Genomic DNA, 25,232 nt, shown 5'->3' with positions numbered 1-25,232 from the left:
TCTCACTTTCCTGATAGTGTCCTTTGAAGCACATCTTAAAACTTTGATAGTTCAACTTCTGTGGCTTCTGCTCTCCCAAGTTTTTTTTTTTACTATTTTATATATATATATATGAAAATTATATATATGAAAATTATATATATGAATATATATGAATATATATATGAGAAATTTACATACTCCAAGGTCATAAGAATTTGCTCCTTTATTTTCTTTTAGTTTATTTCTTCTAATAAGAAGAAAATAAAGAAATTCAAAGAAAAGGAGGCTATCAACTCTGAAGCTGGGGACATGGGAAGTACTGGAGGGAGGAAATGTTATAATTCTGTTTCAATTGAAAACATTTTTAAAAGGACATAAATTAGATCATGAAATACCTCTAACTATAACCCGCAAATGGTGCCCAGCAAACAATACAAGCCTAAGTACTTACCATGTCTTACATAATCCCTAATGATTCCATCTCTGCCTGCTAACGTTCCTCTGTTCCAGCTACTTTGACCTCACTCTTTTACCTGGAATCTACTGTTTGTTTCCCCCTTTAACCCCTTATGCCTCAGTTCCCATCATTATTCAGGTAGCTACCAAAATAGCTCTTCAGTGAGCCTTTCACTAGCTCATTCTCTAAACATACCAACGTTATTATGACTGTTACTTGATGTCTGCATATCTTGTTATAGTAAATACATTGCAATGTTTTCCATTTAGTTGTTCCTCTTCCCTTTAACAGATGAACTTTGTGGGAACAAGACTGTTTCCTAGTATAGTGCAAGTTCCAAGAATAGAGTTAGCACATTGTAGAAATTCAACCTGTAGATATTCAAAGGAACTAATGAATGGCAGTGGGTAAAATGGCCCCAAAAGAATGATAGCTAAGGGAAGCAAACCCATGTACATGGGACATCTCCCAAGCACCAGTATTCCCAGGTCAGGCAAAAGAGGAGGCTCCCATGTTAGGAGAACAAGCACACTGAGAGAGGGGATGAGAAGAACCAGGGAGCACTGATCTTCATGTCACTGTGTACTCGGTGTTCTACCAAGTACTAATTGTGTCATGGTTTAAAAAAAAAAAAAAGACATTAACTAAATAACTAAATTTGGAAGTCTATGAAGGTCCATATATAAACCAATACTCTCAGTGAGTAATGCAAATAAACCCTTAAGCTGTTTCTTGTCTTATATCTTGTACTTTCTTCAGTAAGTAATACAGATATGGGAGTGTTAGGCTCTGTCTTTATGTAGCTTGTATTTCCTCAAGAGTAAAGGAAAAATTTTAGAGTGTTTTTCCTACGATATTACCCTTTTATTGAAAATTGATTTTCCTTATATAATATACCCTGATTATGGTTTTCCTTCCCTCTACTCCTCCCAATTCCTCTTGCCCTCCTGCTCCACCCAGATCATCTGCTTCCCTCTCTCATTAGAAAACAAGCTGGTGTCTAAGGAATAATAATAAAATATAACAAATCAAAACAAACAAGAAGGATACAAGCCCAAGAAAAGGCACAAGCAACAGAGAATCACTTGTTCACATACTCAGGAATCCCATAAAAATGCTAAACAGGAAGCCATGAGATATATGCAAATACCTATAGGGTAAAAAGAGAGATGAACACTATACATACATACATCATACATATATGTGTGTGTGTGTGTGTGTATAAAATAAGATAAAATACAAAGAAAAGCACTGACATGTCATTGTGAGATAAGGAAGGAACCTCCAAAGATCCATTGAGTTTGTTTTGTGTTGGCCATCTACTGCTGGGCAGGCAGCCTACCCTTAAGAGTAGTTTGCTTCCCCAGTGACACTCCCTTGGAAAAAACTAAATTTTTCATTTGCAATTGGAGATCGCTTCTAGATTAAGGATGGGGCCATATGTTCCCCACTTTCAGCTCCAGGACCCATCTCTTGCAGACCCATGCAGGCCCTGCACATGCTGTCTCAGCCTCTGCATTCATTTGTGCATGGCTCATGTTGATTTAGAGGGCCTTGTTATCTTGGTGTCCTCCACACTCTGTCTCTTACACTCTTTCTGCCTTTTGTTCTTCCACAGGGTTCCTTGAGCCCCGAGGGGAGGGATTTGATGCAGATATCCTATTTAGTAAGTCAGTCTCTGCATAATGTCTGGCTGTGGGTCTCTGTATCTGTTCCCATCTGCTACAGAAGAATGCTTCTCTGATGATGACTGAGCAAAGCACTGATCTATGAATACAGCAGAACGCCATTAGGAGTCACCTTATTGCTATTTCTGTTTTTAGAATAGTAGTTTATCCTAAGTCCCTAGGCTGTCTGGGCTCAGGTTCCTGATCACCCAAGCAGTATCAGGTTTGAGTTCCATCATGGGGAGTGGGGCATAAGTCAAATCAGATCTTGGTTGGTCATTCCATCAGGCTTTGTGCCACTCTTGTGCTAGTTTATATTGTAGGCAGGACAGCATTGTCAATCAAATAGTTCATGGCTAGATTGGGATTTACATTTCTCCTTTGGTAGTGTGCAGAACACTTTTCAGTACCAAAGATTTTAAGGCTATCTGTAGGCACCAGCCCAACTTCTCCATTGTCAATGGTTGTGTAGGTGTTGTCTTCAGAAATGGGGCCTTGCTGTCAGTTTGTAGAGAGCAACCTATAGTCTTGGAAATAGCCTGTGTTGTTTGGGTGTTCCCATGGGATCCCTTTGACCACCAACTCAATTATATGTAACCCAATTCTGGGACTAGAAGCTTCATTTGGTGACAAAAGATGGCCAGTTGGGGCACTATTTCCCCCATTATTTGACAATTCCATTTAGATCACCTTAATATATGTATATGTTTTAGGAAGCTTCTACTATCTTAAATTTCCATACTAGCCCTCAAATAGCCCTTAATTTTAGCTGTTACTCTTCATATTCCCTCCCTCTTTCCTCTCTCCCCTCCCTTTCCCCATTTGATCCTCCTTTTCCAGTTCCAACCCCATCCATACATAATGTCTATTTCCCTTTCCTAAGGAGATCTATCTGTACTTCTCTTAATCCCTTTATTACCATTCTCTGTGGTTCTGCAGATTGTAGCTTAGTTATCATTGATTTAGCTAGTATTCACCTGTAAGCACATATATACATATTGTATTACTGCGTTTGAGTTACTTCACTCATGGTGGGTTTTTTTTCCCATCTAGTTCCATCTACTTCCCCGTGAATTTTACTTTTTCAAACAACTGAATAATATTCCATTGCGTAAAGGTACTACATTCTATTTATCCATTCTTCTGTTGAGGGACATCTGACTTGTTTCCAGTTTCTGGCTATTATGACTAGAGCAGCAGTGAACATGGTTGAGCAAGTGTCTCTGTGGTAGGACAAAGTATCCTTTGGGTGTATGCCCAAGCATGTTATAGCTGAATCTTGAGGTAGATCACTTGCCTGAGGAACCACCACACTGATTTCCATCGTGGCTGTACAGGTTTGTACTCCTGCCAGTAATGGATGAGTGTTTTTTTTTTAAGATTTATTTATTTATTATATATAAGTATACTGTAGCTGTCTTCAGACACCCCAGAAGAGGTCGTCAGATCTCTGTTATGGATGGTTGTGAGCCACCATGTGATTGCTGGGATATGAACTCGGGGCCTTTGGAAGAGCAGTCAGTGTTCTTAACTGCTGAGCCATCTCTCCAGCGATGAGTGTTTTCCTTACACCACATCCTCACCAACATGAGCTGTCACTTGTTTTACTGACCTTAGCCATTCTGATTGGTGTAAATGAAATCTCCAAGCAGTTTTGATTTACATTGCGTGCGTGTTCTTATGATTCTCTGGATCTCCTCAGTGTCAGTTGTTATGCCTCCCTTTTCATTTCTAATTTTGTTAATTTGGATATTCTCTATCCTCCTTTTGTTAATTTGGATACAGGTTTGTTAATATTAGTGAATTTCTCAAAGAATTTTTTGTTTCATTGATTTTTTGTATTGTTTTTGTTTGTTTATAGTTTTTTGATTTAGTCTCTTGAGTTTGATTATTTCTCATTGTCTACTCCTTTTGGGTATGATTTCTTTTGGTCCTGGTTCTTCCAAGTGTGCTGTTAAGTTACTAGTATGAAGTCTCTTCACATATATATGTGCACTTAGCTCTTTCCTCTTAAAACTGCCTTTGTTGTGATCTATATATTTTGGTATGTTGAGTATTAATTTTCGTTCAATGCTAGAAAGCCTTTACTTTCTCAATTTCTGTCTTGACCTACTTTTCCTTTCTTTTTTTTTGTTTTTGTTTTTTGCTGTTTGTTTTGTTTTTCTTTTTTTCTTTTTTTGTTTTTGTTTTGTTTTGTTTTGTTTTTGAGACAGGGTTTCTCTGTGTAGCCCTGGCTGTGTTCAGGAACTCACTCTGTAGAGCAGGCTGGCCTTGAACTCAGAAATTCGCCTGCCTCTGCCTCCCAAATGCTGGGAGGTGTGCGCCACCACCGCCCGGCTTTGTTTTGTTTTTCAAGACAGGGTTTCTCTGTGTAACCCTGGCTGTGTTCAGGAACTCACTCTGTAGACCAGGCTGGCCTCAAATTTACAGAACTCTGACTATCTCTTTGCCTCCCAAATGCTGAGATTAAAGGCATGCACCACCTACCACACCCAGGTCTTGACCCATTTTTCATTCAGTAGTGAGTCTAAAAGCTTTTGTTGTCTCTGTCTAGGTTAACATTCAGTATGTGTGTTCAGTTTTGGAGAAAGTTTCTCAAGGTGTTGAGAAGAAAGATATATTCTTTTGTGTTTGGGCAAAATGTTCTGTAATATCTCTGGTTTATTTGGTTTATAACATTCATTAGCTCTAGTGTTTCTCTGTTTAGTTTCTGTCTGGATGACCTTTCTAGTAGTTGGTGAGAATGGAGTAGTGAAGTCTCTCACTACCAGTGTGTGAGGGGTCAATACGTAATTTAAACTATAGTAGTACTTCTTTTATGAACCTGGATGCCCTTGTGTTTGTGGCATAGATGTTAAGAATTAGTGTTCTCTCCTGTCATAGACAATTGTAATCCCAATCCAGAGTTTTTACCCTGCCTTTGACTATTTAGTTCCCAGGGAGGAAAAAGACACGCATTCAACCTTTATATTTATAATAAACCTTACTCAGCACTAGAGCTGGGCAGCGATTTACCCTCTGTTCTATTAGAATCTTTCCTATCGATAACTCTGAGCTACTACTGTGTTCTGTCCGGGCTGCTCTTACCTCCAGTTGACCAGCCCTCGGGGCCACATTTCTATAACTCACTTACCCCATGTGGCTTCTCTCTCCTCCTCACCTTCATCTCCCTCCCTTGTGATGCTCCTCCAGAGTGTTCCACAGAATCTACTTAGTCCTCTGGGAATGGGAACAGGAGGGGCCACAGCAGGTAGTCTACAGATCAGAGACTGGGGGATTAGACTTGAGGAATGGAGGGAAAGGTGAAGATATACAGTTAGCCTGCTTGCTCCTATGGCCTGAGTAGCTCGTGGGTCCCCAGGTAGTACCTGCTGGAGTCAGAGGCTGGGTACAGCAGGGAATCTGATACAAAGCTGAGGATAAACCTGGAGCACTGGATTTGGGGGAACTGAGGGAGAGGTGAAGATACTACAGAGTTTTGGAGTGGCCTGTGGGTTCCCAGAGGGTTCCTGAGACTTGGGGGCCAGGATAAAGCAAATGAGGAGGAGAAGATCTGTGTAAGATTGAGGAACAGGCATTGAACATGAAATACAATGGAAACTTGGCAATCAGTGGCAGAAGTTGCAAATGAATAAAAATAAGCCGGGCGGTAGTGGGGCATGCCTTTAATCCCAGCACTTGAGAGGCAGAGGCAGGCAGATTTCTGAGTTCGAGGCCAGCCTGGTCTACAAAGTGAGTTCCAGGACAGCCAGGGCTAGACAGAGAAACCCTGTCTCGAAAAAAACCTAAATAAATAAATAAATAAATAAATAAATAAATAAATAAGAATAAAAACATAAAAATAAACCTAACTTCTCCAGAATTTTTTCTAGTTTTAGGAAATATATTTTTAGAAAATGATTAAATAAGCATATATAAATGGTCCTTGCATTATTGCTCATAGTAACAGTCATAAAAGATATAAACTTGCCAGGGCTATACAAAGAACCCCTGTCTCAAAAAACCAAAAAAAATTAAAAATTAAAAAAATGTATAAACTTCCAGAAAGGGAGAACTAGTTAAATAAATGACAGTTTATTAAATGTAGTAGCTTTCAATAAGTTTAATAGGGTACTTGAATTATTTAAGTTAAAAAAGATTTTGGTCTGCAATTTTGGAGTTTCTGGGTATAATCAATTGATTTGGGCCTGTGGTGAGTCAGCACACAATTGCAAGAACACATGGTGGAGCAACTGTGCTCAGCTCATGGACCAGAAGCAGAAGAGGAAAAGAAAGGGTCAGCCCCACTATCCCGTTTAAGGACATACTTGGAGTTCCAAGCACCTCTCAACCAATCCCATCCTTTATACTCTTGCTGCTTCCCACTAGTGCCACTCAGTGAACCAAGCCTTTAACAGGGGCCTTTGGGAAGTTATGTAAGATCCAAATTATAGCAGTGATATGTGGAATTCTGGTCTTCTTCAACAAATATAAAGTCAGTGGTGAAGATGTGAGTAGACCCATTATCCACAGCCCAGTAGGGAAAAAAATGTTATGGAATACTATGTATGATTCTGTTTAAAATTCTTGATGAATTTGAATAATTTTGCATTCCTTTCAAGTGGTGAGGCTACAGATCATTTTTCTTAGTGTCCACTAGAATTTGGCAAATTTTCCTGAATGAACACATACTGTTTATTAATAAAAATGTTTTAGTATAGATACAGATAAAATCAATACTTTTATATTGCAGGAAAACAATTACAGGAATGATGATTAATGGCAAATTTGAGGAAATTGTTCCAAGTTCCAATCCAAACTCTCCACCTGGACTAGAGAACGACAAGCCGTTCCCCACTAAGGGCTACACAGATGACTTTATTCCTATCAAGTGCTCCCCACACTTCCCGGGTGTGAAAGCAGAGCACCAAGGTAGTATCTTTATTTTATTGAAAGTATCTGCCTACATGATTGTAAGTCTGACTTCTGCCTAAAAACTAAAAGTGTTTTCTCTTTCGTATTAATATGCTTTTCACAAATGGATTTCTTTTAGTTTAAGTTTGCTGAAACTCAAAATAATCTATACAGATTTGATCCTGGTATGTTCCAGCATGTTCTTGTAATATAATCGGCTCTGTTTCCAGATCTTGTGATAACAGAAATGTTGTAGGGCATTAAGGTTTGGATTTTATGTTATGCCTCTATGTTGTTTCTCAAAACACCCTAAAGATGCTCAGTCTTACCTAATGTATATGAAAGTGATCCTCACACAGAGATGGAGTTGTGGTTATAGTAGGCCAAGATATACACCAGGTTTTAAGTATTATTGTCATTATTAACTAAAATTATGTTTTATCCAAACTGTTTTCCAAATCTCCACTCTAGCTGGCTGAGTTCTTCAAATATTGCCGAGAACTGGCTTTCTTGTATTATGATGGCCTACTCTGTGTTTAATGACAAAACTTGAAGGCCTGTTATATAATTGTTCCTGCTATTTAAGAAATGTATAGTCAAGAGTGCTGTAATCTGTAAATCCATCACCTTTAATTCCAGAGGCAGGTGTGAGTTCAAGGCCAGTCTGGTCGACATAGTGACTTCCAGGACAGCCAGGGCTACATAGAGAAACCCTGACTCAAAAAAAAAATTACTATAGCTAGGTTACTTTATTGTTATTTTATGCTTGGCAACAAGTTTGGAGAAAATTGTCATTGAGGGTCCAGGGTAGATTATGGTTTTAGTTTTCCTTTCTTTTTCTTGATTTATTATCAAAACTTCTTGTAAAATTTTGTGGAGATGAAGATATATTTATATTACATTTTATATGTCTATAGGATGTTTATAAAAATTAGCAGGCTACAAAACATGGAACTGCTATTATCCTGTGATAACTGTAAGCCATTGTTGGATAAAGTCAATTATCTAAGAGAAAAAAATAATACTTAACTTATCTTCCATTTGTGTCTTATATCATAGATTTCACTTTATTATCTTTGTAATCTATTTTTTCATAGTTATATATTGTTTTAGTTTGGGTTTCCATTCCTGTGAAGAGACACCATTATCAAGGGAACTCTTATAAGGATGACATTTAACTGGGGCTGGATTACAGGTTCAGAGGTTCAGTCCATTACCATCATGGCAGGAAGCATGGTAGTGTCCAGGCTGACTTGGTGCTAGAGGAGTCAAGACTTCTTCTTCATCTTGATCCGTCTTTTGCAGGCATTCAGAAGGAGGGTCTCTTCTACACTGGGTGAAACACTGCTAGTTATTTCACTGTGGTTAATCTTGGAGCTAGAAATATTTCACTGATTTTGTTCTTATCTTTAGCACCAGTGGTGTAATATGAGAATACCTGATTCCTGCCAGCCTTGTTGTCACTAGATGCACATAAACCAGGGTGATGGGGGGAAATGTACTTACTTGCATCTTTAAAAGTTATTAGTGTGTACTGGCAGTTTGTATCTTTTTCTTTTGTAAAATGATTATTATATTGCATGTTTTTATATGTAAAGACACCAATAATTCCAAATGCATTTAACTTTAATCTGTTTAGTTCTGCTGATGTTTTCTTTATTGATTCTAGCACTGCATTTGTGCTTAGAAAAATGTTCCTTTATTCTAACACTTTTCCATTGCTTAAGGATTTGCTTATTTTGAGACAGGGTCTCTCTATGTAGCCATGGCTGGTCTAGTACTCACTTTGTAAAACCAGGCTGGTTTTAAACTTACAGAAATCTATATGCCTCTGCCTCTGCCTCTGCCTCTGCCTCTGCCTCTGCCTCTGCCTCTGCTTCCTGAGTATTGGGATTTTAGGTGTGTGCCATGACACCCCACTCTTTTTTTAAATGTTTTATATAATTTTATTTCAGTTTTTTTATGTTTAAAACTAGGGATATTTTTTTAAAATGTTTAAACATTTTGGTATTTGTTCCAGTATCATTTAGCCAAGGGTCTTTCCCTTTTAGAAGTGGTGCTTATATTAAGTGATAAGTTCTTACCCACTCCAGTTTAATTCTGGATTGTCTATTGTTTTATCTATTGTATTAGTATCACCTAATTTGAGCTTTTACATACCTGTGACATATGTCAACTTCCTCTTGTTCTTTCCTCTGACTTCGTGTGTTTATTTGTCTAAATTTACTTTGTAGTCACCTTCCCAAAAGTTCTAAATAACACCTGTTGGAAAGTCAGTGTTAGATCCTTTAAAGTGTTTTCCTGACTTTGGGGGTTGGGGGAGGACCGTTTGTCTTGCCTTTTATTTAATATTTAATATGGGTTGTTGTTGTTGTTGTTGTTGTTGAAGAAGAAGATCCTCAACAGCATCCATTAAGAAATGATCACGTTAAAACAAATGTCATAATATATAACATCTTAAGGAACTCACACTGTTTCTGTCTGCTTAACTTGGATTTCCTAACTGGACAGAAGTAACTCTAGCAAAGTCTTCTGTCACCAAGCCTCTTTTTGCTGCTTCTTTCATAACTAACCACTTTGCATTTCCTGCTTATCATTTGTCTACAATAGAGTAATACAGTGTGAGCACACATGCTTGCTGTAGATAAGAACTCCAGGTGATACACCACTGCTATATTTGCATAACTTATATAAAGAAGGGACCATCACTTGTGCAGACAGCCTTTGTCTAACAGCATTGGTTGTGGAGATTTGCTGACCTCTAGTGGCTGCATCAAACATGGTAGTTGAATTGAAGGGACTAAAAGGATATAGGGATGCTAAGTGACATATATCTGAATATGGCTTTATTTGGGGTGACAGGCTCAAAGCTTGTGTCTTAAAGAGTTACAAGGAGGGGCTGGAGAGATGGCTCACTTAAAAAAAGGAGATGTGGGATATAAACCTATGCCATTTCACTCTTGTTGGTATTTGCAGAATGAGTGGATGATACAGATAAGCCGCCCTTCATTTTCTCAGATAAGCCCTGAGATTGTCAGGAACTTAAAAGATTTGGATGGTCAGCTAAGAAGGTGGTTTATATAACAAGTTCTTCTTCGATACCTGTATGTGTCAGACAAGGGATGCTCGCAGCTGCTTGTCTTCTGTTGGATTTTGATTAAGCATGTGCATATGACTTATGTAGTCAGCCCTGAGAGGCATCACTACCTGAAAACTGCATATTGTTCCTCTCCTGAAACCTACTGCCCACTTAACCAAAAGACCTGTGTTCAGAACAAGAGATCTGTCCATCCTCCACACTCAAGGAGGCTTTCATGGTGTAGATGTCGGCTTTCTGAGTGCTTCTTCCTCTAAGCATGTATTTTCCTTTCTCTTTTCACTAAGTTAATGTTCCCATCCAAGACTTAGAAACTCATATAAGCAGCCAAGATGATAAAGTAACCCAAACATAGAAGGCTGGGGTAGAAAGGAAATTTTATGTCCATGGTTAATACTGCCAGTGGTGTTTTTTAATATGTAAAGAATATTATATTTTCCAAGTAGATGTTCCAGTATACAGTTTTCACCATAATTAACTGTGTATCTTGTATGGGTAACTTTATAATGATGGAGTCCGTGATTTCATATGTGTGCTCATATCCATTCATGTATATCCTTACAGATTAAATGATGCAGAGAACAGAAAACCAGACTCAGCCAGGGTCCAGTATTTTTATTTCTTTAAACTTCTGGTGCTGTTTTAAAGAAGAAAATGCTTCCCCGATTGATTAGGCCAGTCTCTGTTGGTGAGGCATGTCATTGCAATACAGCTCTTTCAGAGAGAGCATGTCTTTGTTTCCAGGTGCTAAACAACACATTTTCCTGAAATTTTCCATCTGTCTGGGTACCACGTTCTGTATTTTATATGCATAGTATAGTAGAGAACTTAATGATTTCAGTGTGTTTGAAGAATCTGTTAATATTTAATGTCTAGATCTCTGGTATAGCTATTAGATTTTTAATTCCTTATTTCTTTTCAGGATTACTTATTGATGAGGAAATGGTTTTCATGACTAAAACAAGGGACAATCATCTACCAACTGTGCATAGTCTCTTGAGCAGACTAAAGCTCTATTTGGTGAAGGATCCGTTTTTAGACTTCAAAGAAGAGCTCTCTGGAAAGGATAATTTCACGTATGTAATTCCCGGTAGTGTAATTGCTTTGGTACCAGAAAACAGTCTGTGTACAACCACAGGTGTAGATGCTGTTGGTAAGGGCTCCACCGCTTCATCTCAGCTGACATGAGTTGTTGTATGTTTTAAGTGGCAGTGCTTGTTAAATGTTTGTAGTAAGTATTAATTAATCTTGTTTGGTTTTTTATTTAAGGGAGTGTTTCTCTGTTCAAGAACGTTTGAAACCTTTTGTGAGAGATTTCCATATGACCGAGGAGACCTTCTGTAAGAAGAATCTAGTATGTTTCAATAGAATCCTAGAACTTGCATTCAGTAATGTATTTATAGAAGTAAGGGGGCATACCTTTATAAGTTTCAGTAATTTACTTTAACTGTTTACAACTATCATGTGAAAAAAATGAATACTAGGTTGAATAGGTATCAATTATGGAGTCAACTTTACTTCTCAATAATGAGTCTCAGCCACAGCTAAGGTTGAAGTTGGATCCTACCCAGTTGTATCCTGACTGACTTGGTGTAGTGGGCAGTCCAGGCACAAAGAATTTTCAAACCTCTTTTAGTAATTTTAATCACTACACTTGGTATAGAAATTTAAGTAGTTAAGTTTAAAAATTAAAAACTAAACCCCATTAGAATTCTAATTTAAATACACATATAATGTTTTATGGACAAGTAAAACATTTTATATATTGGGGCTTTTCTTAATACCATTTTCAGAGGGTGTACACACAGGCAGTAAAGGCACTTCAAGGTTTTTGCTTTTTATATATATTTAGATAAAATGTGAACAACTTGGTAAAGATATTAATTTCCTTATTGAATTCCTAACTCCATATGCTTTCACCTTTCTTGTTAATTCTGTGGTGCAGTCTCACATGTTGAGGGTGAGAGAAAAATATAGCCCACGGGGTGTGGTGGAGAAGAGCTCTACTCCATCACAGCCCACGGGGTGTGGCAGAGATGAGCTCTGTTCTGTCACAGAACACAGGGTTCCTCCCTGTGTACTCTGTTTGGTGGTTTAGTCCCTGGTGGCTCACAAACACATTTAGAGATACTGTATGTCACTAAGGTGATAAAAATTATAAAAAAGATTACTCAAGAAAGGCATTGCTTGTAAAAAGAAATCTATTTTTGACTGCTAAACTTCTATTCTTTGAATGACTGTATAGCATTTAAGACATAATAAAGCTTATGTTTATAGTGTGCTATTTATTAAACAAACATATCCATTTAGGAATTAAATATATTTACTTAGAAATATTCTGTAAAATTTCTTTTTTTTTTTTTCCCGGCCCCTCTGTAAAATTTCTTAATGTTATATTATTTCAGCCATCAGTTTTTCCTTTTGGGTTTAAATCCTCGATATCTACAAATCCCAAACAAGAAATTCTCATTCTACCACCATCAAAACTGAAGGAGCCATTAAACTCGATACCGAAAATAATGGACTCTGTAGATGAAAGTGCACGTTTCAAAAGAGGTGAGAGTTCATTTAGAAATGTGTTCCTTGTAAACACTGCTTGTACCAGGTGTGATGGTGCATGCCTTTAGTCCCAGCACTTGGGAGGCAGAGGCAGGCCAATCTCTGTGAGTTTAAGTCCAGCCTGGTCTACAAAGCAAGCAAGTTCCAGGACAGCCAGGGCTGTTGTACAGAGAAACCCTGTCTCAAAAAACTAACAACAACAACAAAAAAAAAAAAAAAAAAAAAAAAACCTACTTACTGGAGTTCTTATTTACTAAACTACAGCGATGTTCTGAGTTTCCTGATGAAGTCTCGGGCTCATTGCTATTAGACTCTTGTCCCATCACTTTTTTTCTGGTGTTGGATTTTGAGTCAGGGCCCTTGTGTGCTAGACAGGTATTCTACGACTGAGTTCCACTCCTGAGGTCCAACTTAGATTTGATTATTCTGGAATTCAGTAAAATGTAACCATACAATCTTCCTGTGGCTGCTCTCTTTCACTTACCATAATTTTTCAGAATGTGTTCCTTCGTGCTTGCAGGGTTTTCAGGGTTCTGAGTACTAGCCTCCTCTTTAAAACATATTATCAAGCATTGGAAATACCTGGCCTAGTGAGCATGAGTGGTAGCTCATGGCAGTGGGATTTGACTTTCCTGGGTAGCTTCTCATGTACTTCACAGCCATTTAGGTATTGTCTTTGGCTCCTTGGTTTGGATGCTTTGGCCACTTTTAATTTGGTTGTGTTCCTGTGTGTGTGAGACTCAAGGTGTTTCCACATTGTTATCTTCAGTGAATGATGCTGCGGGGTACATGGATTTGTAGTCCTTCCTCTGAGATACTGTGTTCATTTTGGATGGCTATCCCAGCAGCAAGCTTGTCAGACTGTGTATATACTAGCTCTAGTTTTGACTGTACTAATTCACATTTCTAGTCACAGTATATGAAAACTTTTGGATCGTATATAAAATGAGGATGACCACTCCAAGGTATGGCTGAGGAGAAGGTTTTTATTATAGATTTGAAGGAGAGAACAGCCAGAGGCCAGAGTAGGAAAAGAAAGTAGTAGACTAAACATGATCAGCAGACTGCACTGGGCCATGAGGGGTGGAAGGATGGAGAGTGAGAAAGAAGAGGGGGGAGGGAGGGAGAGAGAGAGCGGGAGATGGAGAGACAGAGAAGAGGAAAGTGCATAAAGACAGGACAGAGGCCAAAATGGTAGGTTATATAGGAATGAGAAACTGGGGGAAAGGATGCCTTTGAGTGGAGTTCAAAGTGGGGCAGGGTGAAAAGAGCCAGAATGCAGCAGGGCTCTGTAACAGGTACTCAGGGTGCTCAGAGAGAATGCAGCAGGACTCTGTAACAGGTACTCAGGGTGCTCAGAGAGAATGCAGCAGGACTCTGTAACAGGCACTCAGGGTTCTCAGAGAGAATGCAGCAGGACTCTGTAACAGGCACTCAGGACTCTCAGAATGCAGCAGGACTCTGTAACAGGCACTCAGGAAGCTCAGAGAGAATGCAGCAGGACTCTATAACAGGCACCCAGGGTGCTCAGAGAGAATGCAGCAGGACTCTGTAACAGGCACCCAGGGCGCTCAGAGAGAATGCAGCAGGACTCTGTAACAGGCACTCAGGGTGCTCAGAGAGAATGCAGCAGAACTCTGTAAGAGGCACTCAGGGCGCTCAGAGAGAATGCAGCAGGACTCTGCAACAGGTACTCAGGGTGCTCAGAGAGAATGCAGCAGGACTCTGTAACAGGCACTCAGGGTGCTCAGAGAGAATGCAGCAGGACTCTGTAGCAGGCACTGAGGGTGCTCAGAGAGAATGCAGCAGGGCTCTGTAACAGGCACTCAGGGTGCTCAGAGAGAATGCAGCAGGACTCTGTAACAGGTACTCAGGGTGCTCAGAGAGAATGCAGCAGGGCTCTGTAACAGGCACTCAGGGTGCTCAGAGAGAATGCAGCAGGACTCTGTAACAGGTACTCAGGGTGCTCAGAGAGAATGCAGCAGGGCTCTGTAACAGGCACTCAGGGCACTCAGAATGCAGCAGGACTCTGTAACAGGCACTCAGGGTTCTCAGAGAGAATGCAGCAGGACTCTGTAACAGGCACTCAGGGTGCTCAGAGAGCCTTGAGGCCAGCATGCATCCTCCACATGCTAACCTGCACCACAGTTATCCAGTCGTCCTGGTAGTAGCCAGTGGACCTTCCTGATAGTTCATAGCATATCAAAACACAGCAGACTGCTGATTTTTTTTATCCTGAAAATTTATTGAATTTCTTTATTCCAGATTTTATTTTTGTCAGAGCCTTGCATTTATGTACAATATCACAATATTGCAAACAAATGCAATTTGACTCCTCCTTTCCCGTTTGGATACCTTTTATTTCTCTTCATTGCTTCACTGTTCTCTTGGGGCTTTTAGTGCTGTGGTGGGCAGTGATGGTGAAAGCAGACATCCTGCTCTCTTTTCTTGTCTTTAGAAGCCTTCACATTTGAGGATCAATTAACTGTGTTTTCTGCCTGTGGCTGTTGTTTAAATTCTTCTATATCCCACTAATGAGAGTTGATTTGTTTATTTCACAAGAAATTGTCAGCTTGGCTCAAAATTTATATTCTCTTTCACTCTATATCAGGAATTAGTTGAAGTCTCTGTTAGGTGTTTTTAGTCTTAAGAGTTCTTCATGAGCCGGGCATGGTGGTGCATGCCTGTGATCCCAGCATTTGGGAGGCAGAGGCAGGCGGATTTCTGAGTTCTAGGCCAGCCTGGTCTACAGAGTGAGTTCCAGGACATTCAGGACTACACAGAGAAACCCTGTCTTGAAAAACCAAAAAGCCAAAAAAAAAACCAAAAAAACAAAAAACAAAAAACAAAAAAAAAAAAGAAAAAGAGTTTTTCATGAACAGCACAGCAAATATATAGTTCAGGAGTTAAAGATTTAGGCAGAGCATATTTATAGAGTTTGGGGCTTCTCTGGTTCTCTCTCCTTTCTTGAATTTACTTTCCAGCTGCTTTGTTAATCCAGTGAAGATAGATTTGTCTTCAAAATTTTCATGATGAAGAGACTCTTATTTTTATCCAAGTTCTGGTAAAGAGCTGTAAATGGGAAAGGGCCATGGCCAGTTACTGCCAGTTCTCTGGGTGCTTTCTCCTTCTGACAGTCTAAAAACCCACCAACTATAGGACTCATTGTCAACTTAATAAATATGTAGGGGAAAGAAGCCTTCTAAATGTACATACTGATTCTAAGATAAATAATAATTTTATAAGCAAAATAGAAAAATCTGTTACACCCAAGGAACTAATATGTATATGTGTGTGTATATGTGTGTGTGTGTGTGTGTATATATATATATATATATATATATATATATAAGTTGTTTATAACCATCATGTGTTACAAAGGATGACGTTAAAAATGAATAGTAAGTAATAGGCTGGAAGGGGGCCGCATCAGTAAGGAGCTCAGCACAGCAGGAAGACCTGAGTTTGACCCTCAGCACTTACTGAAAGCCAAGCATGCATGTGTGTACCTGTGACTCTAGTGCTGAGAGGACTGAGAGGGGAGGATGCCTGCCGGAGATGCTAACCCATCTGCCTAAGTCAAATCAGTGAGCTGGGGGCTCAGTGAGACACTGTCTGAAAAATAATGTGGAAAGTGACTGAGGAAGAGCCCAAATATTGACTGCTAGTTTCATAGCATATACACATACAGAAACATGTGCACAGAATGATAACAATTATAAAGTGATAGGCACAATATGCCAGGGAACTGGGAAATGGTTAATAGCCATTAACACAGACCAGTGCCAGTAGGTGTGATTCAGTGGCAGAGTTCCCAGCATACCCAAGGCTTGGATTTAATCTGCAGAGCCACCTGTAGAATTCCAGCTTAAAAAGTTTAACAAGTCACCATTTATGGCCGGAAGATTGGGTTTTTCAAAGTGTTTGTGTTCTTACTTAACCCCATTTTAGCTTTCTGTTGTTTTGCTGATTTTTGCATTTTTATATTTTTTGGTAGTTTTAGTTGATAGATGAGGAGTGAAGGGTTTATGCATCAGAGAACAGGTATTACCTGTTATGTCAACATTTTTTTTCAGAATATACTTGACTTTAGTGGTACTTTGTTGATAGAGTTTCTTCCATTTCCTTTCAGATCTTACTTCCAAGCATGAATTTGTTACTGAGGATATAAAATGCAACTCCACAGAGAACTTAACATTTGCAAGCCTTTGTGAACCAGAGTGTAATGAGCCAGGTAGAGACTTTGCCTGTCACTGACTTCGCAGGGGTTACCTATGAGATGCAGAAGCACACTGTATTTGCCCTTATATTCTACTGCGAATTGGTTCTTGCATTCAAAATGCTATCCTTATGATCCTCCTTGTCATCTTTCCCTTATATTTCCCATCTGCCCCTTATATTTGCTCTATCAGAATCTTGTCAGCAACAAAGCTGAGCATATATGCAGCAGAGTCATATTTGAGGGGATGAGTAGAGGAAATAATGCTAACATTGAAATGCAAATCTTGGGGCTTGGGAGGAGGGTGGGTCAGTAAAGTGATTGCCACAGAAGCATGACCGCCTAGGTGCGGTCCCCATAGCCAACCTAGGTTTAATGGCAGACCCAGCACCAAAATATATGGAGGAGCAAGGGTGTAAGACGCCCTACGTTGACTTCTGGCCTCCACCCTGGTGTGTATGCATATACACCCTTACCACACATAGTCTGAAATTGTAGCTGACTATTTTTCAGGCCCACTCTATTAATTTATAATTCTGACAAGGACATCTAGAGTCCTGACTCACTGAGATAAAGAATTACTCTTCCAATGTCTCCTAAATGCTGACAACATGAGCCTGTAGGAGTAAAACTCTCCTTATACACAAAGCTCTTAGGATTTATCTTATATAGCAAGCTCAGTAAAGTTCAGTCATCACAGTAATTTTTTAAAGTCACCACTGTCAGATTGAAATACCAAGTCATGAATTTGTAATTCTTTATATAGTAAATTTAGGACTGTTATTTTGTATTTCAAGAAATCTAAACTTCTTGTGTTGTGTGTGTATGCACTCATGTATGTGAGAAGCCAGAGGTCAGCCTCAGACTTTGCTCCTCAGGAGCCTTCTCCTTTGTTTTCCGAGATAGGATCTCTCCCTGGAACTTTGGGTTCATAGTGAAAGGATTGGCTGGGATTACTCATGCCCAGCTTTTGATATGGGCACTGGGATTGAACCTTACCAACTGAGTTGCCGCCTCAGCCCCACCCCTGAATCTTTCTGGCATGTTTTCTCTTCTTACCGACATATTTTGTTGCCATATCAAAAGCTATATAAGCAGCACAAATTGAATTTGGTGACAAAAAAGGGGAAAGGGACCCAAAGTTAGGATGTGGGTGTGGATGTTGGAGGAGTTGGGAAAAAGGGTAGATATGATATAAAACACACTATACTAAATTCTTTAAAAGGTAATATAAATATTTTGTTGCAATAAATTGACCAAACCAAATAATTATTTGTAAGAGTTCTAAATCTTATACAGTATTATGTAACTTTAATTTCTATGTATCTCAGGAGACCTAGAAATGCCACCAACCCATCTAAGTTTTCCAAGGCAGCATTCTTCAGTGTGTTCATTATACACAGGATTTCAGACATTTCCATTTTCTGCTGCGTGTAAAATGTAAGTAAAGATTATATCTAGAACCCAAGTTCAGGACAAGCAGTTTTTAATGAAATATCTCCATTTAAAGGCAACTTCCAAGAAATTCTTATGAAAAAATATGAGGCTATATAATGTGTATTATAAGCAGCTGGAGAAGGGATATGAATATATAGGCACACATCTGTGGTTTTTCATAGACTATTTATTGTTAGATCGTGATGTAAGAAACACACAAGGCTGCCTTTGTCTAGAAGGGAACTAGGTAATATGGCAATATGGTAGATTTTTTTCACAATATAATCTTTTACTGTAACATAGGATTTTGAATTTGATATTACAATATTAGTATTAATATTGTTTATTGAAAGTAAATAAATTGAAAGTTTTAAGGTCCCGACACAGAGATAAAAAGATTAGGAGACTGCCTCTGAGTAGTTACACTCACTGCCATGTAAGGCGCAGTGTGTAGATTAGTTTCATGACAAATACCACAGACTGCATGGCATGAGCTAGTCGTATTTTCTCACAGTCCCAGAAGCTACTGAAGAAAGTGTTTGCTGGGTTGATTGTGGTTGTGTAGGGTTAAAAAGAACTCTAATTACTTCCTTTACATAATTATTTCTTTATTAAAAGATCTTATCTCTAAACAGTCATTGTCTGATATTCTGAAATTAAGGTTTCAAGCTAAGAATTTAGAAAGTCTCAGTGTACCCCAGAGTAAGTGGTTTAAAGCTCTGCATTAAGGTTACCAGGCTCTTGCTGTGAATTGCCCCGTGCCTCAGTCTCTTTCTCTGTAATGCTGGGTGTCTGCTTCAGAGCCTGTTATAGGGGCTTCAAAACCATGATGCACCTGTGGGCAGGAGTAGTACTGGTTCAGAACAGTGTGCTCATCAGCTTGTTTCCCAGAGGAGCACCCAGACATCCCAGCCCATTTCTCTCAGAGTATGTCCTTTGTCCTTGCTTACCTTTGTAATTATTGCCTCAGTATTGAGAATACCAGATATATAGAAGTAGGATTTATCCATAAATCTGTTCAACACCCATTGTTATTGAACAGAATTGTCTGTGATCTTAGGATTGATACTACAAGACATTTAAATCATTCATAGTCTAGTTGGATCAAAAGTGATATATCTTCTGTTTTGTTTTTTGAGACATAGTTTCTCTATGTAGACTGTCTTAATTAGGGTTTTACTGCTGTGAACAGACACCATGACCAAGGCAAGGCATGACCATGTCCTTATAAAGGACAACATTTAATTGGGACTGGTTTATAGGTTCAGAGGTTCAGTCCATTATCATCAAGGTGGGAGCATGGCAGCATCCAAGCAGACATGGTGCATGAGGAGCTGAGAGTTCTATATCTTCATCTAAAGGCTACTAGTGGAAGACTGGTTTCCAGGCAGCTAGGATAGGGTCTTAAAGTCCACACCCACAGGACCTACTCCAACAGGACCACACCTTCTAATAGTGCCACTCCCTGGGCCAAGCATCACATAGACCAGACTGGCCTCAAACTCAGCCTCCTGCCTCTGCCTCCCAAGTACCAGGATTAAAGGCCAAAATGGCCTATCTTAGTAGGCCAGCATGCATGACTGCTGACAGAGTCTGAGATAGCTTTGGATGCTGTCTTTTATTATATGTCATACATAAATGTGGTATTTTCCAAGATAAGTGTATTATCTTGGAATAAAGCCACTCAAGTTTGCTTCTTATTCAAATCACAAGAATAGGAATTAGTCAGTACGGTCTTCATTTCCACATAAACTGGAACTTACTGTGTCCTAAATCACACACCTCCAGGAGAATTACAGGCAAGCCTGCAAGGTCCTTAGGAACGATTCCTAGGCTGCTCTTGCTGAGCTGTAGGATAGCTGCAGGCAGGTGCAGCCAAGGACCCAGAACGAACCACAGGTTCTGTACACATCTTTAATGGTCTGTCTGTTGCCTAAATGAGACATGGAGGAGCCAGAGTTGAGTGCCCTAAGTATATCTTCACATTCTGTTTAAGAGTTATCTGCGAGCCAGGCCCAGACGTGGTGGTGCACACCTGTAATCCCAGCACTTGGGTGGCAGAGGCAGGCAGATTTCTGAGTTCAAGGACAGCCTGGTCTACAGAGTGAGTTCCAGGACAGCCAGGACTACACAGAGAAACCCTGTCTCGAAAAACCAAAAAAAAAAAAAAAAAAAAAAAGTTATTTGCATCTATGGTGCAGTTTTTTGCTGTATAAAACTCAACCATGAGCTTGGTATGTGTGTAGCATGGATGAGCTCTGGAAAAGCATGGCATACACATGCAGTCACATATGCTTTAATACTTCAGTCCCTCTGCTAAAGAGGAAGGCTTTTGTTTACAGACACAGCCTTTAGTGGGCCCTTTCATTCTCTTACTTACTCTGTAGGTTAGCAATCAGAAACAGAAGTCAATACACATTTGCATAATCTTAGATTTCAGTCAGCGTTCAAATATTAACCATAATAACTCTTTTTAGTTTTTTATTTTTGTTTTATGTGCATTGGTGGTTTTTTGCTTGCATGTATGTCTTATGTGAGGGTGTTGGATTCTGAATTTATAGACAGTTGTGAGCCACCATGTGGGTGCTAGGAATTGAACCCAGGTCCTCTGGAAGAGCAGCCAGTGCTCTGAGACACTAAACCATCTCTCCATTCCCTTTAGTAACTCTTTAATATCTATTTTCTATTTATTGTTCTAACTCAAATAGCTAATGAGAATTTATGAAATAAGTCTTCTTGCCTGATGCATTATGGTTTGGCAATTAGAACAAAATGGCTTTTAAAACAATTAATGGATCTAGAGTCATTCAAATCAACTGAAAGTTACACATCACATCAAGAGATAAGTCACTTCCATCTGGCTTTCTTGACTAAAACCTTTAAAATTCCCATTTGAAAAATGTTTTAATGGCTGGTGAGATGGCTCAGCAGTTAAGAGCATGACTACTCTTCCGAAGGTCCTGAGTTCAAATCCCAGCAACCACATGGTGGCTCACAACTATCCATAATGAGATCTGACGCCCTCTTCTGAAGTGTCTGAAGACAGCTATAGTGTACTTACATGCAAATAATAAATAAATAAATCTTTTAAAAAAAAGAAAGAAAAAGAAAAACATTTTTAAGTCTAAGTATTGGGATTATTGCTGTAATCCCAGCATTTGGCAGTCTGAGCAGTAAAGTCATGAATTTCAGACCAACCTGAGCTATATGGGTTACCTGTATTTTTTAAAAATAAGTACCTAAATTATAAAGCTAAGAAAATATTAAGTTTTTTTGTGGGGGTGAGGGAAGAAAAGGGCTTATTTAACTCACAGTTTCATATATAACAGATCATCATCAGAAGTAGTGAGGGCAGGAACTGGAGTCGGGCTAACGCGGAGGCCATGAAGAGGTACTGCTCTTGGCTTGCTCATGGCTTGCTCAGCCAGGTGTTTTATAGATCCCAGGCCCACCAGCCCAGGCCCATCCACAATGGGATGGGCCCTTCCCCATCAATAACTAACTTAAAAAATGTCCTGCAGGCTTGTCTGTATGAAAGACTCAGTTTCGTGACTGAGGTTCTCTCCTTTCAGATTACTTTAGTTTGTGTCCCGTTGACATGAAAGTAACTAGCCAGCACACCTCTGTAAGAACTTTAGTTTGTCTTGTTGCTCTGCTGTAAGAAACTGAAGAGTACAAGAACTCTCGTGTGCAAAGTGAGTCTTTTGCGAAAGCCCAGAAGGCTGAAACCTATCTAGAGCTCTGTGTGCTGAGGAGTGTGGCCCGCAGCAAAGTAGCTTTAGCCAGATGGAAAGGTGTCCTCACCCAACCTCGTGCCTCTTTGTAAGCCCTTGGCCAATGGCCAGGTGTAGAAACTGTGTTAGTGGGAAGACAACAAATCCCAGAGCATCGTGGGAGATGGGGTGAATACATGCTGTGACTTTAACAGTGGCACAGGCAGTGGCCTGTGGGTGGATCAGCTCTCCAGCATCTAACAGGGCAAAGGCAGAGAGTGAATCTTGGTTCTACTTGATTTGCAGGCTATTTTCAGTTTTCTACACTTTGCTAATCTCAGCCAGGGGTGCCACCAAGGATGTTTCCAGAGAACAGTAACTGAATAGGAGGAAGGCCCACCCTGAATGTAGGTAGTACACCGATAGGCTTGGGACCCTGACACAGTAGGGGAAGAGAAGAGATCAAAAGGGCACCAGTGTTCCTTGCCTCTGCTTTCTGCTCACCCATGAAGTACACAGCTGTCTTCTGCTCAGTGCTCGCACCACCATGATGTTTACCCAGGCTCAGTGGGATAAGCTTGTGGACTGAACCCTCAAAACTCAAGAACAAACTAAGTTTGTTTGCTCTTCATTTATTTCTGTCAGTCATTTGGTTACAGTGATGGAAAATTAACTAGTGTAGAAAATATCCTACCCACTGTCAACTCCACACCTAGACACATCGCTTTAAGCACAACATCCCATAGCTGTCTCCAAAGGCTTCTGTCCAAATGTACTCAGTCTGTCTCTTTGAGTGCTAAAGCTTAAAAGTTTTACGTGGTTTGAAAGTCCAAATTCACAGTCTCAATGGAGACTCGGGCATCTTTTACTTGAACCTCTAAAATTAAAAAGAAAATTATACACTGCCATTATTCAACAGGAGTAATTACTCCCATTCTGAAATGGAGGAAGAGGAGTGTAGGAAGGAAGAATGGAAGCAGAGTAGAGCTGGGGCCTGTCAGGGCAGGGTTAGCCCAGCCTCTGAAGGAAGCACTCTGTGCTCTCATGTCTGCTGCAGGTGCTCAGATTCCCAGTCTGTGTCACCCTGCCGTTTCCAACTCACATGACCCCTCTCTTTTAAATGATAGTTTTTATTGCTGTAATAAAACATCGTGGCCAAAAATAACCTGGGAAAGAAAGGGTTTATTTTGCTTGAACTTTCACATCACAGTCTATTATGGAAAACAGTCAGGACAGGAACTCAAACAGGGAGGAACCTGGAGGCAGGAGCTGATGCAGAGGCCAGGGAGGGGTGCTGCTGACTGGCTCGCTCCTCATGGCTTGTCAGCCTGCTTTCAAATAGAACCCAGGACACCAGCTCAGGGGTGACACCACCCACAAGGGCTGCGCTTCATTTTAAAATGTCCTGCTGGCTTGCCCACAGCCCCATTTAAGGAAACATTTTTTTGTTTTGTTTTGGTGTTTTTTGGGGGGCTGGGGGGTTCGAGACAGAGTTTCTCTTTAGCCCTGGCTCTCCTGGAACTCACTTTGTAGACCAGTCTGGCCTCAAACGCAGAAATCCACCTGCCCCTGCCTCCCAAATGCTGGGATTAAAGGCGTGTGCCACCACTGCCCAGCTAAGGAGATTTTTCTTACCAGGGATTCCTTATTCTCAGATGTCTTTAATTTGTGTCAGGTGGACAGCAGAATAGCTCTCTTGGGTTTGCTCAGCTCATTGCCTCTGATGTCCTGGAGTCACCTGGCAACTCCAGCATCCGAGGCTTTCACTCAGCTTCACCCTCCCCACAGCTCCTTCACTGACCACATGCTCAGAGCCCTGGGAAGGAAATCCAGCCCTGTGTGTTATACATTACCTGGACTTCCAGATCTTCTTCTAAAAACATGGGCTGAAGTCTACATGAAACCATGATTTTTCTATTCTGTATGCCTGGAGACCCAGCATCTTGTAAAGATGCCAATGTCTGCTGCCAGTTAAAGTGCAGTCCTCACACCACAGCTAGAGCTAGAGTGTCTGGGTAACTAGGAACTTCAACTAATGAAACCATTTCCCTTGATGGCTCTGTGGGAGCAAGGTGCCCCATCACTCACTTCTCAAAGGAAAGTCTGCTGGATGAGTTTTACCGCTTAGTGCCTGTCATGTGGATCCAGTTCCTGAGATGCCCTCAGGTATCGGTTTTTTGTTGTTGTTGTTGTTGTTGTTGTTTTTATTTTTGGTTTTTTTCGAGACAGGGTTTCTCTGTGTAGCCCTGGCTGTCCTGGAACTCACTCTGTAGACCAGGCTGGCCTTGAACTCAGAAATCCGCCTGCCTCTGCCTCCCAGAGTGCTGGGATTACAGGCGTGCACCTCCACTGACCGGCTCAGGTATCTTTCTTATGGGAATGGTACAAAGTGCTTGGCTTCTCTTTAATGGCGATGAGCCCTTTAACAGCCCCATCCTCATTATCTAGAAATTTAAATGAACCCTTTCTAGCCAAATTGCATGTTTTTCCCATTCTTCCATTCTGCTTTTTAACCCCAAATTTCACTGTAAGCCTGGTTACAAGTAGCCACCAGTAATCAACCATTGTCATGGCTGCAACCAAATATCTGACTGAAACAGCTTAAGTGAGGAAGGATTTACCTTGCTTCAGGTTTCAAGGGTTTATTTAGTCCATACTTGCTTGGCCGTGGTGAGTCTGTCGTTATAGAGGTAGGAGCGTAGAGAACAGCTGTTCCGCTCCTTGGTTGGCGAAGAAACAGAGATGGAAGCTCTCGATCATTTATTTGCCTTCTCCTTCTCTCCCTCGTCCTTCCTTTGATCCCAGCCTTGGGATAGTACCACCACACAGCCCTCCATTGATGGAAACGCCCTCACTGATCTACCCTGGCTGATAACACACTCGTGCCTCGCTAATCTCTTAGGTGGTTCTGCATCCAATCACATTAATGATAAAGATTGTACATCACAATGATTTTTATTGTAATTGAGAAATTTATTAATACCAAATCTTTTTTCTTTTGGTTTTTCAAGGTTTCTCTGTGTAGTCCTGGCTGTCCTGGAACTCACTCTGTTGACCAGGCTGACCTTAAACTAGGAGATCTGCCTGCCTCTGCCTCTGCCTCCTGAGGGCTGGAATTAAAGGTGTGTGCCACTATTACCAGGCTCATGCCAAATCTTTAAGAGAAGAAAAAGGTATTCAAAATGTGGTTTACTCAGTTCTACTTAGG

The 25,232-nt window shown here is 40.2% G+C and overlaps 1 protein-coding gene across 1 annotated transcript in view; it reads left to right on the top strand.

Annotated features, from left to right (window-relative positions):
• The window catches only part of Shoc1 (shortage in chiasmata 1), a 75,584-nt gene that overhangs the window by 11,797 nt on the left and 38,555 nt on the right, over positions 1-25,232 (top strand). Inside the window, exons 4-9 of the mRNA XM_052175502.1 lie at positions 6,839-7,017; positions 11,019-11,172; positions 11,366-11,450; positions 12,502-12,652; positions 16,788-16,889; positions 18,206-18,314. Coding sequence (XP_052031462.1) covers positions 6,839-7,017; positions 11,019-11,172; positions 11,366-11,450; positions 12,502-12,652; positions 16,788-16,889; positions 18,206-18,314 — 780 coding nt within the window. The remainder of the gene's footprint in view (positions 1-6,838; positions 7,018-11,018; positions 11,173-11,365; positions 11,451-12,501; positions 12,653-16,787; positions 16,890-18,205; positions 18,315-25,232) is intronic.

The sequence above is a fragment of the Apodemus sylvaticus genome, chromosome 3, assembly GCF_947179515.1.
Source record: "Apodemus sylvaticus chromosome 3, mApoSyl1.1, whole genome shotgun sequence".
In the NCBI taxonomy this organism is placed as follows: Eukaryota; Metazoa; Chordata; class Mammalia; order Rodentia; family Muridae; genus Apodemus; species Apodemus sylvaticus.
This window is presented reverse-complemented; position numbering and strand designations above follow the sequence as displayed.